At 43.7% G+C, this 15285-nt stretch overlaps 1 protein-coding gene across 1 annotated transcript; it reads right to left on the reverse strand.

Moving 5' to 3' along the window:
- Positions 1 to 497: 497 nt before the first annotated feature.
- Positions 498 to 14091, reverse strand: LOC102914955 (serine protease 29-like). Its single transcript, XM_076577803.1, has 6 exons — positions 14031 to 14091; positions 13692 to 13872; positions 13282 to 13547; positions 12495 to 12567; positions 743 to 818; positions 498 to 662 (listed from the first exon to the last, which is right to left on the reverse strand). The coding sequence occupies exons 1-6, from the start codon at positions 14089 to 14091 to the stop codon at positions 498 to 500; spliced, it is 822 nt and encodes a 273-aa protein (XP_076433918.1).
- Positions 14092 to 15285: the final 1194 nt, after the last annotated feature.

The following is a 15285-nucleotide window of genomic DNA, read 5'->3' on the forward strand; positions in this document are numbered from 1 at the left end:
AACATGGCAGCAGTCTCCTGGCCCCATGGTGACATTGATGAGGGTCAGAGTATCATTGTCCCAAGGCTGGATATCAGGGATTGTCACTTTTTCTGTCTTTGCACAATGTCACCATATCCAGATTCCAGGATGCTTAGGGATGTTAGGTGCTTGAGAGACAAGAATCAGCCTGATAACTATTCAGGGTGACTGGGGAACACATGCAGACCTGCCTGAGTCCCACCTTTGGTGAGTACAGGCCTTGGTTTCCTTGTCTAGAAAACGATTAAAACAGTGCCCATAGGTGTTTCCACTAGAGAAAACTAGATTTGTATTCACACAAAAACTTGAACACGAATGTGCATCACATCTTTATTTAGGAAGCCAGGAAACAGAGCCATGTCCTTCAGTAGCTAGTGTTCAGCTCACTGGGCACCAACACTCCAGAGCCTAACCCCTGGAATGGTGATCAAAGCCGACCCATCCTCAGCTGACCAGCATGAGGCCAGCAGCTGGGCTCAGGAGAACCTCTTCATCTGCCGGGTGATCCAGGGCAGGAAGGACTGCACACGTGCATAGACCCCAGGGATGTCCCTCAGGGCACAGCCATAGCCCCAGCTCACCACGCCCACCAAGTTCCAGGAGCCTGCCACCCTGCAGACCAGGGGACCGCCTGAGTCACCCTAGAAGAGGAAGAAACATCATTAGGTATTGTCCTTGAAGTGGGAACGGGGACAGGACGGAGGAGGTCGATGGGACTCACATAGCAGACCCCTCGGCCTTCGCTGCCGGCACACAGCATGTCATCTTGGATGAACTTGTGGCCCTGGTAGCGGTGCCTGGTAGCATTGTGGTACAGTGTGGGGCGTTTACCCACCACCCCCACAGCTTCCCAGAGTTTTCTTGAGTGCGAGCAGCAGGAAATATTAGATAGAAGGATTTATAGCGGAGAATCTTGCAGAGATAAACAGATAGAAAATAAAGGATAGCCTCGAGAGGGCCTGGAACCTATTCCAACGGGCCCGGACTGTCTCTGGTCCAGGGTTTTTATAGAGACACCAAGGGGTGGAGCAAAAGACCTCCTCCCCCAGCACAGCCAAGTGCAGACCATCTCAGACACCTGCACTCAGGCCCGTGGTCCTGATCATCCTCTATTCGGACCTGCTGGGTAAAGCCACGAGGAACCCCAGAACGGGCTCCCACAGGTCCCCCCTTCTTAATATATAAAAAAATAACTATTAATGGCTTACAGCAATCTCCATAGCTGTTACACCTCCCAGTATGGGAGTAGAGAATGATATAGATGGCATTTCTCTTTTGAATTAGGTCCAAGGTGACTACAGCAGTCTTAGCTGCCTCAAGCCCTTTCTAAACCAAAACTCGGTGACTACAAACTTCAAGAATCCCTTAGCTTCATCATTACCATTAACAGGTTAACAAATATTGCTATACATAGTCACAATTCTCTCAATCTTACAACTCAAAGCAAACTCTTAACAGAACCATTTGAATTAGCATATATGGTGCTATATATAGTTGACAATTTTCTCCGTCTTACAACCTTAACTCAATCATTTGAATTTTCTTGTTAACATAGGAAAAACTTCGATGTATTTACATCAAACTTAAATATTTTCTTAACTCCACAAAACCAGGGTGCATTAATATCAATAGGTTTCTGTGAACATAATTCAATCTCATAACTCCTCCTTTTCTTTATAATTTTTTAAACAAAGTCTCAAACCTAGTTAGAGGAACCCAAACTTATCTGTTTGAACAGTTCCATTTGTAACATAAAACCAGTTCCATAAGTAATTTCATTTTTACATAAACAGTTTCACAAAACAACTCATAAATCACCAGTTAATAAAGCATATACGCATACACAAAATTGCATCTTGATTCTAAGCAGAAATACATTTCTTCATTTAAACAGTTTCATTTTTAACCCAATTCCAGAAAACCGTTCCTAGGTCATTACTATAAGTAAGCTCAAAATTGTCCCATTGCAATGAAATCTCTATTGTTCATTTCATTTAAGTACCAAAATTCAAATGATAAATATTGGTACTAGCCTTCCAAATTTGAAGAAATCCATAACCAAAATGTTTTTGTAATTTTATCTCATTTTAAGTTCAAAAAGTTCAAACAAGAAATAAATTCTGGTATCAGGCTTTCACTTCCAAATATGAAGAGACTTTTTTAACCAAAACTTTTTGCAGTTAATAATTTTTGTTCAAACAAGCGTCTCTGCAACTTTTGTTCTCACAGACAGACCTTTTTAGTTATAGTAAGATTTTAAACCGCACCGTTTTTGCTGTTAGCTCAGGTTTTTCTGTGCTGCGTTGATATTCCACGGATCTCAGCTGCGGATGCCTTGTGCTGGTTCTGGCGTCCGCCATTCTTAGCTTCTTAGCGGCTTCTGGAGCTTTTGAAATCATTTAGACTGCCTACTTTGCAGTCTATTAGGACACTATCTCCTATGTCTCAGGTGTTTTCACCATTTACATTAATAGACTCACACTTAACATTTACATACACTTTTTCACAAACTCACATATAACATTTTTTGCCTTGCAAAGCATTTAGACTCATTCAACATTTACATGTTTTTACAAACTCACATACAACATATTAACATCTACTTATTTATACTTTATAGAACTACTTTAGCAAATATATTTCCTATTAATTCTTATATACTTATCTTATTTCTTATTTAAACTTACATTTACAACTAGCATCTTACAAGCTTATTACTACATGTCTTAAGACTACCTTAGATACTTCTTACAAGCTTATATTCTTAAAGGAACTCTATAGAGCTATTTTACAAACTTATATAGGCTACCATTAGCATATATCTAACTTAGCAAACACCTAAAGATTTCTTAACAGATCTAACAAGACAGCATTTTTACAAACTCACATATCTTATTTTCGTCTTTCTACTTCTTACTCTTAATTATTATCACCATCTCTATCAGAAAGATTCTCTTAACTAGACAGGAAGTACGTACATCATTTCTAAAGTTTCCAGTTTCTAGTTAGCTTTGTTATAAAGCACTGGGATTTAGTGAGTGTTGTCATTATAGAGTTGTGATACTTGTTGCTAGGGGATTGTAACATTCTCCGGACGACACCACACTCCAAAGTTGCCATTTCTCTCAGCCGTTCCAGACCGGCAGAGATGCACTGTCAGCGGTAGACCATTTTTAACTAGAGGCTGTCCCTTCACCCAAATTCATAATAGCTCCCCTAAGAACTTCAATTCAAACAAACGTTTCTATCACAGCAGTACTTTTGGTTTGTTCTACTGAAAAACTTTATGCTGAGGGTGAAATTATCATATTTAGCTGTTGTAAAGCTCTTTGCCAAAAACTGCACAGCTATTAGGTGGTATTTTAAGGATTTTAAAGTGGCTTGTTTGCTCTTAAAGGTAGCTTTTTGTCATCCAACTGCCGTAGAACTTGTACAGCTATTAGGGTAAATAAGGCATTCTACCAATGGAGCCCCAAACTGCGAAGCACCTAGTTCCGTATCCTTTCAATTTTTCATCGGAACTGATACTTAGACGACTTTCCTACTCATTCTTTTAAAAGCTGTATTTTAAGTTTACCATGAACGTATTTACGAGCTGACAAAAGTGTTTCAGGGCAATGTCGCCATCTTTAGCGGAAAAACTACCTTTCCCAGAATGCATTTCCCTTATATCAGTCCATAATAATATCAGTCCCATATCAGTCCCTTATATCAGTCATTTCCCATAGTTCTTTTTGGGTCTGAGAGTCAACGGGTTCTCTTTTACTAGACTTGCTTACAAATTCTTGCCCGGGAGTTTTGAACAAAGTTTTTGCTTTTGCAACCAGAGATTTGAACAAGCATTTTACATTTTCAGCTATGGCACATTGGGAGGTTTCTATTCTTCTCAGCTGGCTTCAACAGGTGTCTCTCCTTCATCAGACACTGGCCCCGAATCAGAACCGCACCTGCCTCATTAGCCGGCAATGAGGCTGGCATTTCTGATAGCAACTTTCCTTGGGGCTTGTGTTTTAGCCAGTCAGTGAAAAACAAGATCATGTACAACAGAGCTTTTCCATAGCTCCTTCAGAGAGATTTTCTCCCACTGATTTAATCTCATTTTGCTTGTTCCTTCCTTCCTTCCCCAGATGCAGAGCTTCAGCTATCTGCGGCTCTGTTCCTCTGCTAGCTGCCTTTGGAGGTAGGGGGCTTTTTCTCTCCCCTAAAACTGCCTCAAACTCAAGCAGCTTTGTCAGGTCATGCATTTTCTGGGGAGGAATCTGTTCCCTCTGTTTCTTCAGAGTATTTCTCCCTGACAGTATCCAGCTTGGTCTCAGTTTATCCCCTCTACCCCAGAAACAGTTTCCAACACTACAGTGGCGGCTTTCTCTGCTACTGAAGGTAGGGGTTTTCTGTCTGTTTTCGGGGTCTGTGTGGTTTGCGTACAGACTGAAAATCTAACAAGGGAAGTTTTTGCCATTTCTAAACTCCCATTAGGACAGGTGCTTTGCCTCATCAGGCCTTCACCTGGCCCAGTCCCCCAGTGGGTTGCATTTGCTTGTCTGGGTACTCAAGGACAGAGCTTATGCCAAAGGCAATCACCCCTTAGGGCTTCACTCCCTCATCTCATGGGAGTCAGTTGAAACAAAGCTTTTCTCAAAGAGGTGCTTTCTCTGACAGAAAAGCAAGCTTTACTCCTGGATAGTTCTGTTCTGCCCTGGCTGGGCTCTTTTCCCAGACAGCGTTCTGACTCGGCAGCATGACTGCTTCAGACCCAGTTCAGCTTTACTGTTTTCCCAGAAAGGTCCTTTCTCTGATAGGAAAGCTTTTCAGATTTCTTTTTGCAGTTGTGGACCTATCAACCCGGGACTTGTAGGAAAGCGCACAACTGTGCCGTTCCCACCGGCTTTAGCTTTGTTTGTTCATTAGCAATCTTCCCCTGGGTCCTGCACCTTCCTGCCTCAGCTCTGTGCTCCAGGAAGTTTACAACTGCAGGAACCCTAGTATCCCCGAAATGCACTCCAACTCAGAGACGCTGGCCAGTCGCCTCTGCGTTTTTGGTCAGGAGCGAGGATACAATGCTAACAGTTTGCATTGCTTCAGGGGATCTTTGCATTAGGACGATTAGGAGCACCTTTTCATTCTGAAATGCTCACTCAGAACCTTTGCTGCCTCAGCTCGGCTGTAACTGAAAAGCTTGGCTTTTTGCTTTTCTCAGGTCAAGTTTGCTGGCTTTTGGGCTTTCTGTAGCTCTTCACCCTTGCTCTCCCCAAGCGTTTCCCTCAGGGTACTCTGACCCACTGTCTTTTACTAGCTTGAAGAGACAGAGCTTAGAAGGGGTTTTTAGAAACTTGTCCTTGCCTCCTGCATTGCAGGGAGGATTTTTAAAGCTTGAAAGAGAACTTAGAGGTTTTGCTGTCTTAAGAGGTTTAGTTGTTTTCCCTTAGAGTTAATCACAGGTTGTCCCCATACTAATATCTTCAGGTGATTCTACTCTCCTCTTTCTGAGAGAGGTTAGAGGCTTTAGTTTTTAAGTTTCTTAAGAGAGAAAGATTAAGGCTTTTTAGAGAGCTTTTTTTCCCCCCAAATTTTCTAAGAAAAGCTTTAGAGTTTAAGAGAAAGATTTTTTTCCCCCCCAGGAGAAAGACCAACTTTTCCCCAAACTTCCCAACTTTAAACTTTGACTTCTTACACCCCCATTTTTGCCTCAGGGAGAAATTACTTTCTCCTGCCGCTTGGATTTGGCATTCCAGCTGTCCCCAGGTCAAAAGCTTCCATAAGAAACTTGTTCTTCCCCATAAGCTCAAAGAAGAGCTTTTTTACTACCCATAAAGCCCAAAGAAAGATTTTTTTCCCCAGTTTGCTTTCAAAGCCCCCAAAGTTAGAAAATTGTAGAGTTTTTCTGTCTAGTTGCCTTACTTATTTTTTCCTACACAATCTTACACTTCTAAGTTTTTCCTAACTATATTACTACCCTATATCTTATACTTATCACAGATAGAAATTGAGAAAGGGATAGAAGATAGAAAATTTTGACAGAAGAGAATTTCGCTGCAGCATCGGACATCCTTCCAGTCCGCTTTCCTTTTCTCTCGAGGATAAAACCCCTGCCTTCCCAAAAAATATATATAAAAATATATATATTCCATAACACCGGCATGCCTTTCCACTGGCAGGGCTGACTCAGCACTTTCACCAAAAACTCTGTAATAAAACTATTATTTTCCTTTATCTTTAGTCCCTATTACTTTGTCTTAAGTCCCTGTTCATTTGTCTTTAGTCCCCCCTTTTTTTCTTTAGTCCCTTTTTTTCTTTAGTCCCTTTTTTTCTTTAGTCCCTTTTTTTCTTTAGTCCCTTTTTTTCTTTAGTCCCTTTTTTTCTTTAGTCCCTTTTTTTCTTTAGTCCCTTTTTTTCTTTAGTCCCTTTTTTTCTTTAGTCCCTTTTTTTCTTTAGTCCCTTTTTTTCTTTAGTCCCTTTTTTTCTTTAGTCCCTTTTTTTCTTTAGTCCCTTTTTTTCTTTAGTCCCTGTTCACGGCGCCATTCTGTGGGGCGTTTACCCACCACCCCCACAGCTTCCCAGAGTTTTCTTGAGTGTGAGCAGCAGGAAATATTAGATAGAAGGATTTATAGCGGAGAATCTTGGGGAGATAAACAGATAGAAAATAAAGGATAGCCTCGAGAGGGCCTGGAACCTATTCCAACGGGCCCGGACTGTCTCTGGTCCAGGGTTTTTATAGAGACACCAAGGGGTGGAGCAAAAGACCTCCTCCCCCAGCACAGCCAAGTGCAGACCATCTCAGACACCTGCACTCAGGCCCGTGGTCCTGATCATCCTCTATTCGGACCTGCTGGGTAAAGCCACGAGGAACCCCAGAACGGGCTCCCACAGGTCCCCCCTTCTTAATATATAAAAAAATAACTATTAATGGCTTACAGCAATCTCCATAGCTGTTACACCTCCCAGTATGGGAGTAGAGAATGATATAGATGGCATTTCTCTTTTGAATTAGGTCCAAGGTGACTACAGCAGTCTTAGCTGCCTCAAGCCCTTTCTAAACCAAAACTCGGTGACTACAAACTTCAAGAATCCCTTAGCTTCATCATTACCATTAACAGGTTAACAAATATTGCTATACATAGTCACAATTCTCTCAATCTTACAACTCAAAGCAAACTCTTAACAGAACCATTTGAATTAGCATATATGGTGCTATATATAGTTGACAATTTTCTCCGTCTTACAACCTTAACTCAATCATTTGAATTTTCTTGTTAACATAGGAAAAACTTCGATGTATTTACATCAAACTTAAATATTTTCTTAACTCCACAAAACCAGGGTGCATTAATATCAATAGGTTTCTGTGAACATAATTCAATCTCATAACTCCTCCTTTTCTTTATAATTTTTTAAACAAAGTCTCAAACCTAGTTAGAGGAACCCAAACTTATCTGTTTGAACAGTTCCATTTGTAACATAAAACCAGTTCCATAAGTAATTTCATTTTTACATAAACAGTTTCACAAAACAACTCATAAATCACCAGTTAATAAAGCATATACGCATACACAAAATTGCATCTTGATTCTAAGCAGAAATACATTTCTTCATTTAAACAGTTTCATTTTTAACCCAATTCCAGAAAACCGTTCCTAGGTCATTACTATAAGTAAGCTCAAAATTGTCCCATTGCAATGAAATCTCTATTGTTCATTTCATTTAAGTACCAAAATTCAAATGATAAATATTGGTACTAGCCTTCCAAATTTGAAGAAATCCATAACCAAAATGTTTTTGTAATTTTATCTCATTTTAAGTTCAAAAAGTTCAAACAAGAAATAAATTCTGGTATCAGGCTTTCACTTCCAAATATGAAGAGACTTTTTTAACCAAAACTTTTTGCAGTTAATAATTTTTGTTCAAACAAGCGTCTCTGCAACTTTTGTTCTCACAGACAGACCTTTTTAGTTATAGTAAGATTTTAAACCGCACCGTTTTTGCTGTTAGCTCAGGTTTTTCTGTGCTGCGTTGATATTCCACGGATCTCAGCTGCGGATGCCTTGTGCTGGTTCTGGCGTCCGCCATTCTTAGCTTCTTAGCGGCTTCTGGAGCTTTTGAAATCATTTAGACTGCCTACTTTGCAGTCTATTAGGACACTATCTCCTATGTCTCAGGTGTTTTCACCATTTACATTAATAGACTCACACTTAACATTTACATACACTTTTTCACAAACTCACATATAACATTTTTTGCCTTGCAAAGCATTTAGACTCATTCAACATTTACATGTTTTTACAAACTCACATACAACATATTAACATCTACTTATTTATACTTTATAGAACTACTTTAGCAAATATATTTCCTATTAATTCTTATATACTTATCTTATTTCTTATTTAAACTTACATTTACAACTAGCATCTTACAAGCTTATTACTACATGTCTTAAGACTACCTTAGATACTTCTTACAAGCTTATATTCTTAAAGGAACTCTATAGAGCTATTTTACAAACTTATATAGGCTACCATTAGCATATATCTAACTTAGCAAACACCTAAAGATTTCTTAACAGATCTAACAAGACAGCATTTTTACAAACTCACATATCTTATTTTCGTCTTTCTACTTCTTACTCTTAATTATTATCACCATCTCTATCAGAAAGATTCTCTTAACTAGACAGGAAGTACGTACATCATTTCTAAAGTTTCCAGTTTCTAGTTAGCTTTGTTATAAAGCACTGGGATTTAGTGAGTGTTGTCATTATAGAGTTGTGATACTTGTTGCTAGGGGATTGTAACATTCTCCGGACGACACCACACTCCAAAGTTGCCATTTCTCTCAGCCGTTCCAGACCGGCAGAGATGCACTGTCAGCGGTAGACCATTTTTAACTAGAGGCTGTCCCTTCACCCAAATTCATAATAGCTCCCCTAAGAACTTCAATTCAAACAAACGTTTCTATCACAGCAGTACTTTTGGTTTGTTCTACTGAAAAACTTTATGCTGAGGGTGAAATTATCATATTTAGCTGTTGTAAAGCTCTTTGCCAAAAACTGCACAGCTATTAGGTGGTATTTTAAGGATTTTAAAGTGGCTTGTTTGCTCTTAAAGGTAGCTTTTTGTCATCCAACTGCCGTAGAACTTGTACAGCTATTAGGGTAAATAAGGCATTCTACCAATGGAGCCCCAAACTGCGAAGCACCTAGTTCCGTATCCTTTCAATTTTTCATCGGAACTGATACTTAGACGACTTTCCTACTCATTCTTTTAAAAGCTGTATTTTAAGTTTACCATGAACGTATTTACGAGCTGACAAAAGTGTTTCAGGGCAATGTCGCCATCTTTAGCGGAAAAACTACCTTTCCCAGAATGCATTTCCCTTATATCAGTCCATAATAATATCAGTCCCATATCAGTCCCTTATATCAGTCATTTCCCATAGTTCTTTTTGGGTCTGAGAGTCAACGGGTTCTCTTTTACTAGACTTGCTTACAAATTCTTGCCCGGGAGTTTTGAACAAAGTTTTTGCTTTTGCAACCAGAGATTTGAACAAGCATTTTACATTTTCAGCTATGGCACATTGGGAGGTTTCTATTCTTCTCAGCTGGCTTCAACAGGTGTCTCTCCTTCATCAGACACTGGCCCCGAATCAGAACCGCACCTGCCTCATTAGCCGGCAATGAGGCTGGCATTTCTGATAGCAACTTTCCTTGGGGCTTGTGTTTTAGCCAGTCAGTGAAAAACAAGATCATGTACAACAGAGCTTTTCCATAGCTCCTTCAGAGAGATTTTCTCCCACTGATTTAATCTCATTTTGCTTGTTCCTTCCTTCCTTCCCCAGATGCAGAGCTTCAGCTATCTGCGGCTCTGTTCCTCTGCTAGCTGCCTTTGGAGGTAGGGGGCTTTTTCTCTCCCCTAAAACTGCCTCAAACTCAAGCAGCTTTGTCAGGTCATGCATTTTCTGGGGAGGAATCTGTTCCCTCTGTTTCTTCAGAGTATTTCTCCCTGACAGTATCCAGCTTGGTCTCAGTTTATCCCCTCTACCCCAGAAACAGTTTCCAACACTACAGTGGCGGCTTTCTCTGCTACTGAAGGTAGGGGTTTTCTGTCTGTTTTCGGGGTCTGTGTGGTTTGCGTACAGACTGAAAATCTAACAAGGGAAGTTTTTGCCATTTCTAAACTCCCATTAGGACAGGTGCTTTGCCTCATCAGGCCTTCACCTGGCCCAGTCCCCCAGTGGGTTGCATTTGCTTGTCTGGGTACTCAAGGACAGAGCTTATGCCAAAGGCAATCACCCCTTAGGGCTTCACTCCCTCATCTCATGGGAGTCAGTTGAAACAAAGCTTTTCTCAAAGAGGTGCTTTCTCTGACAGAAAAGCAAGCTTTACTCCTGGATAGTTCTGTTCTGCCCTGGCTGGGCTCTTTTCCCAGACAGCGTTCTGACTCGGCAGCATGACTGCTTCAGACCCAGTTCAGCTTTACTGTTTTCCCAGAAAGGTCCTTTCTCTGATAGGAAAGCTTTTCAGATTTCTTTTTGCAGTTGTGGACCTATCAACCCGGGACTTGTAGGAAAGCGCACAACTGTGCCGTTCCCACCGGCTTTAGCTTTGTTTGTTCATTAGCAATCTTCCCCTGGGTCCTGCACCTTCCTGCCTCAGCTCTGTGCTCCAGGAAGTTTACAACTGCAGGAACCCTAGTATCCCCGAAATGCACTCCAACTCAGAGACGCTGGCCAGTCGCCTCTGCGTTTTTGGTCAGGAGCGAGGATACAATGCTAACAGTTTGCATTGCTTCAGGGGATCTTTGCATTAGGACGATTAGGAGCACCTTTTCATTCTGAAATGCTCACTCAGAACCTTTGCTGCCTCAGCTCGGCTGTAACTGAAAAGCTTGGCTTTTTGCTTTTCTCAGGTCAAGTTTGCTGGCTTTTGGGCTTTCTGTAGCTCTTCACCCTTGCTCTCCCCAAGCGTTTCCCTCAGGGTACTCTGACCCACTGTCTTTTACTAGCTTGAAGAGACAGAGCTTAGAAGGGGTTTTTAGAAACTTGTCCTTGCCTCCTGCATTGCAGGGAGGATTTTTAAAGCTTGAAAGAGAACTTAGAGGTTTTGCTGTCTTAAGAGGTTTAGTTGTTTTCCCTTAGAGTTAATCACAGGTTGTCCCCATACTAATATCTTCAGGTGATTCTACTCTCCTCTTTCTGAGAGAGGTTAGAGGCTTTAGTTTTTAAGTTTCTTAAGAGAGAAAGATTAAGGCTTTTTAGAGAGCTTTTTTTCCCCCCAAATTTTCTAAGAAAAGCTTTAGAGTTTAAGAGAAAGATTTTTTTCCCCCCCAGGAGAAAGACCAACTTTTCCCCAAACTTCCCAACTTTAAACTTTGACTTCTTACACCCCCATTTTTGCCTCAGGGAGAAATTACTTTCTCCTGCCGCTTGGATTTGGCATTCCAGCTGTCCCCAGGTCAAAAGCTTCCATAAGAAACTTGTTCTTCCCCATAAGCTCAAAGAAGAGCTTTTTTACTACCCATAAAGCCCAAAGAAAGATTTTTTTCCCCAGTTTGCTTTCAAAGCCCCCAAAGTTAGAAAATTGTAGAGTTTTTCTGTCTAGTTGCCTTACTTATTTTTTCCTACACAATCTTACACTTCTAAGTTTTTCCTAACTATATTACTACCCTATATCTTATACTTATCACAGATAGAAATTGAGAAAGGGATAGAAGATAGAAAATTTTGACAGAAGAGAATTTCGCTGCAGCATCGGACATCCTTCCAGTCCGCTTTCCTTTTCTCTCGAGGATAAAACCCCTGCCTTCCCAAAAAATATATATAAAAATATATATATTCCATAACACCGGCATGCCTTTCCACTGGCAGGGCTGACTCAGCACTTTCACCAAAAACTCTGTAATAAAACTATTATTTTCCTTTATCTTTAGTCCCTATTACTTTGTCTTAAGTCCCTGTTCATTTGTCTTTAGTCCCCCCTTTTTTTCTTTAGTCCCTTTTTTTCTTTAGTCCCTTTTTTTCTTTAGTCCCTTTTTTTCTTTAGTCCCTTTTTTTCTTTAGTCCCTTTTTTTTCTTTAGTCCCTTTTTTTCTTTAGTCCCTTTTTTTCTTTAGTCCCTGTTCACGGCGCCATTCTGTGGGGCGTTTACCCACCACCCCCACAGCTTCCCAGAGTTTTCTTGAGTGTGAGCAGCAGGAAATATTAGATAGAAGGATTTATAGCGGAGAATCTTGGGGAGATAAACAGATAGAAAATAAAGGATAGCCTCGAGAGGGCCTGGAACCTATTCCAACGGGCCCGGACTGTCTCTGGTCCAGGGTTTTTATAGAGACACCAAGGGGTGGAGCAAAAGACCTCCTCCCCCAGCACAGCCAAGTGCAGACCATCTCAGACACCTGCACTCAGGCCCGTGGTCCTGATCATCCTCTATTCGGACCTGCTGGGTAAAGCCACGAGGAACCCCAGAACGGGCTCCCACAGTACAGCTGCTCACAGAGGGCGTTGTCCACGACCTTCACCCGAACCTGCTGCAGGCGGTAGGGAGGGGGCAGCGATGCTGCGGAGAGGGGAAGTAGGGCTGGTGATGCCTAGCTCCCACCTGTCCACTCCCCTACCGCTCATCCTAGGAGCTGGGAGAAGCTCCAGCCCTATCCGAGTCCATGCCTAGAGCAGTGTGTGTCGGAGACACCAATCTGCAAGGTCCATGTCCAACATCTAGGAGGCTGAAGATGGATTCTGTCTGCTTATAGGGGCTGGCAAGATGGCTCCGTAGGTAGAAGTACTCGCACTTGCTGCCAATTCTGAAGACCTGAGTTCAATCCCAGGGACTTACAGAAGGAAAGAACATTCCTGCAAGAACATCCCTGACCTCCACATGAATGCCATGACACACATGCCCCCTCCCCCATACATAAATAATGTAACAAAAATCTATCTGCCTATACTTCAAGAACCAAAGAGAGTTGAACCAGATGTTCTAGTATTTCCCAGAAGAGGAGGAGGAAGCGGAGGAGAAGTGGGGGGAAATGGGGGGATAGGAGGAAAGAGGGCCTTTTCCTCTTAGTCTTGGGTTCTGGGCCTAGCCATGCCATACACAGCTCCTATGAAACGTCTAAAGTGTTTGGGGGGAAACAGTCTGAGATGCCCTGTATTCATCAGTAGATCTCTCTCCCCTTTCTGGATCCTGCTCCTTAGGACCTCAGTGCCACCCACCAGGGATCCTCAGATGACCAGTTTGTTCCCACAGCCCAGATCTTTTCTTGACACATACCATACATGTGGTACATGCCCCAGCCAGTCACCCAGCATGGGTACTTCGAGGTGAGCTCAAGAGACCCAGAGGTCAGCATGACAGGCTTGATGTTAGCGGAGCAGTCCAGGGGTTTCTCCAGCCTGAGCAGAGCCACGTCTGAGCCCAGGCCAGCATGGACATAGTCCTGGTGGACGATGACCTGGCTCACTCTCAGCAGCTCCTTGCCCCCATAGAGATATACATCTCCAGCGTGGATCCGAAAGGATGCAGGGTCAGCATCTCTCCTGAGGTCAGAAAGAAGCTGTGAGTCCATATTCTAGGTCCTGTAGGGAGGTCCTCCCGAACAGAATCAACTGAAGCCCCATGTTGGCTCGGCCCTGCTGATTTACCCCTCATCCTACCTGGCACTGCAGGGCAAAGGAACTCACTGGTGGACGCAGTGGGCAGCAGTCAGCACCCACTGTGGGTGGATGAGGGAGCCCCCACACACATGCACCCAGGAGGTCCAGTAGTAGCTGTAGATCCTCAGGCTGACCTGCCATGGCCACTTCCCCTGGGGGGCGCTGTGGCCCCCCACGATGCCCACCGGCACATGCTCAGACAGGGGTGCTGCAAGCAACAAGGAGAAGGTGGGGGAGGGGCAGCGCTCAGCCTGCTGCCCACCCTGCAGGAGAGCAGCTCACAAATGCGTGTGTCCCAAGGGTCCCGGGGACAGGGCTTTATGGCACCAGTGTAGGAGGAAAGGGTTGCGTGGGGGGAGGACTCACCTGGGTTTCCAGCAGTGGTGCACCCAACAAAGAAGAGGGTCATGCACAGCAGGCCCAGCATCTGGAGAGACAGAGAGAGTATGTGTATATGTGCTGCCGAAGTGAGCACAGAGAGAGAGTATATGGAGGGGGCTGGACTGACTTCCATCGGGATGGAGAGGGCCGGAGCCCCTGCATGGATCTGGGAGAAGATGGGAGCATGGAAGGGCATGGAGGAAGCCAGGCTTGCCCGGGATGGAGAAGACTGGCACCTGGAGCCCCGCGAGGACATCTGGGAGGGAAGAGGATGCTGCCCGTACCATGTCAGGCCTCTTGCTCCCTCTGGCCAAGGCTTCTCGGCCCGTTTGTCCTCAAGCCCCAGGATGTGGGCAGGATTGGCCAGACCTCTGCTTCAAGGAGGGCCTGGAAGGAAGTGGCATTTAACCTCAGGCAGGGACTGTTGGGGATCTTGTCCTTCCCTGCGTCCAGGCACCAGAGTAACTGTCACAGGGGTATCGCTGTCTGCTCAAAGCAGCGTCGTGGGGAAGTTTGGAAGAGGGGGGCTGCAGCCTAGACTGGTGCTGGCCTCAGTCCGGCCCATAGCACCATGAGGGTCCCGGGAAGATAACCCTCTGCAGCTCTGTAGGTGACACTCGGACCCGGGTAAACCAGCTCCCCCATGCCAGGCGCATGTAGCCATGCTATTGACAGCACAGGAAGTTCTGCCCAGGACTCCTCCTGGGCCTACCATGTCTAGAACACAGGCCCCAAGTACACGTCTCAAAAACTGCCCTGAGTGGCTGAGAACCTTGCTGTCGTAGACACCTGTAGGCAGAGCTTGTGGCGTTGAACCCAGGACCCGTTCTTTGCAGCAGCTGGGAGTATGAAGCCCAAGGATCCCGAAGCTTGCCAGCAACTCCCACATTCACATCCCGCCCCCAGTAACTCGTTCTTGTGTTTCCTCCACAAATCTTGGTATCAGATGTGCCCTGGAGCCACCATGGGCTCTGGTGGAAAGCTCTCTCAATTTGTGGTCAGTAATTCTGTGTGTGAGGAAAATGTGGGTGGGTTCTCTGTAGTCCAAGATGGTCTTGAGCTCAGTATGTAGCTAGGATAACCTCGAACTTGTGATTCTTCTGCCTCTACCTCTCCACCTCCCAAGTACTGGGATTACAGGTGTGCAGCACCATGGCTGGTTTTATGCATTGCTGGGGCCTCAAGCATTTTAGGCAAGTACTCTACCCACTCCCAGCCTCCGGCAGCTCTTTTCTTTTGG

Source organism: Peromyscus maniculatus, chromosome 8, assembly GCF_049852395.1.
Source record: "Peromyscus maniculatus bairdii isolate BWxNUB_F1_BW_parent chromosome 8, HU_Pman_BW_mat_3.1, whole genome shotgun sequence".
NCBI lineage: Eukaryota > Metazoa > Chordata > Mammalia > Rodentia > Cricetidae > Peromyscus > Peromyscus maniculatus.

Bases quoted from the DNA above. Each gene is read 5' to 3' on its own strand.
- LOC102914955 (XM_076577803.1), bottom strand. From the start codon at position 14,091: ATGCTGGGCCTGCTGTGCATGACCCTCTTCTTTGTTGGGTGCACCACT. The intron at 13,548-13,691 runs GTGAGTTCCTTT...TTCTGACCTCAG, and splicing joins GCTGCCCACTGCGTCCACCA to GAGAGATGCTGACCCTGCAT. The intron at 663-742 runs GTGAGTCCCATC...TTCCTCTTCTAG, and splicing joins AAGGCCGAGGGGTCTGCTAT to GGTGACTCAGGCGGTCCCCT.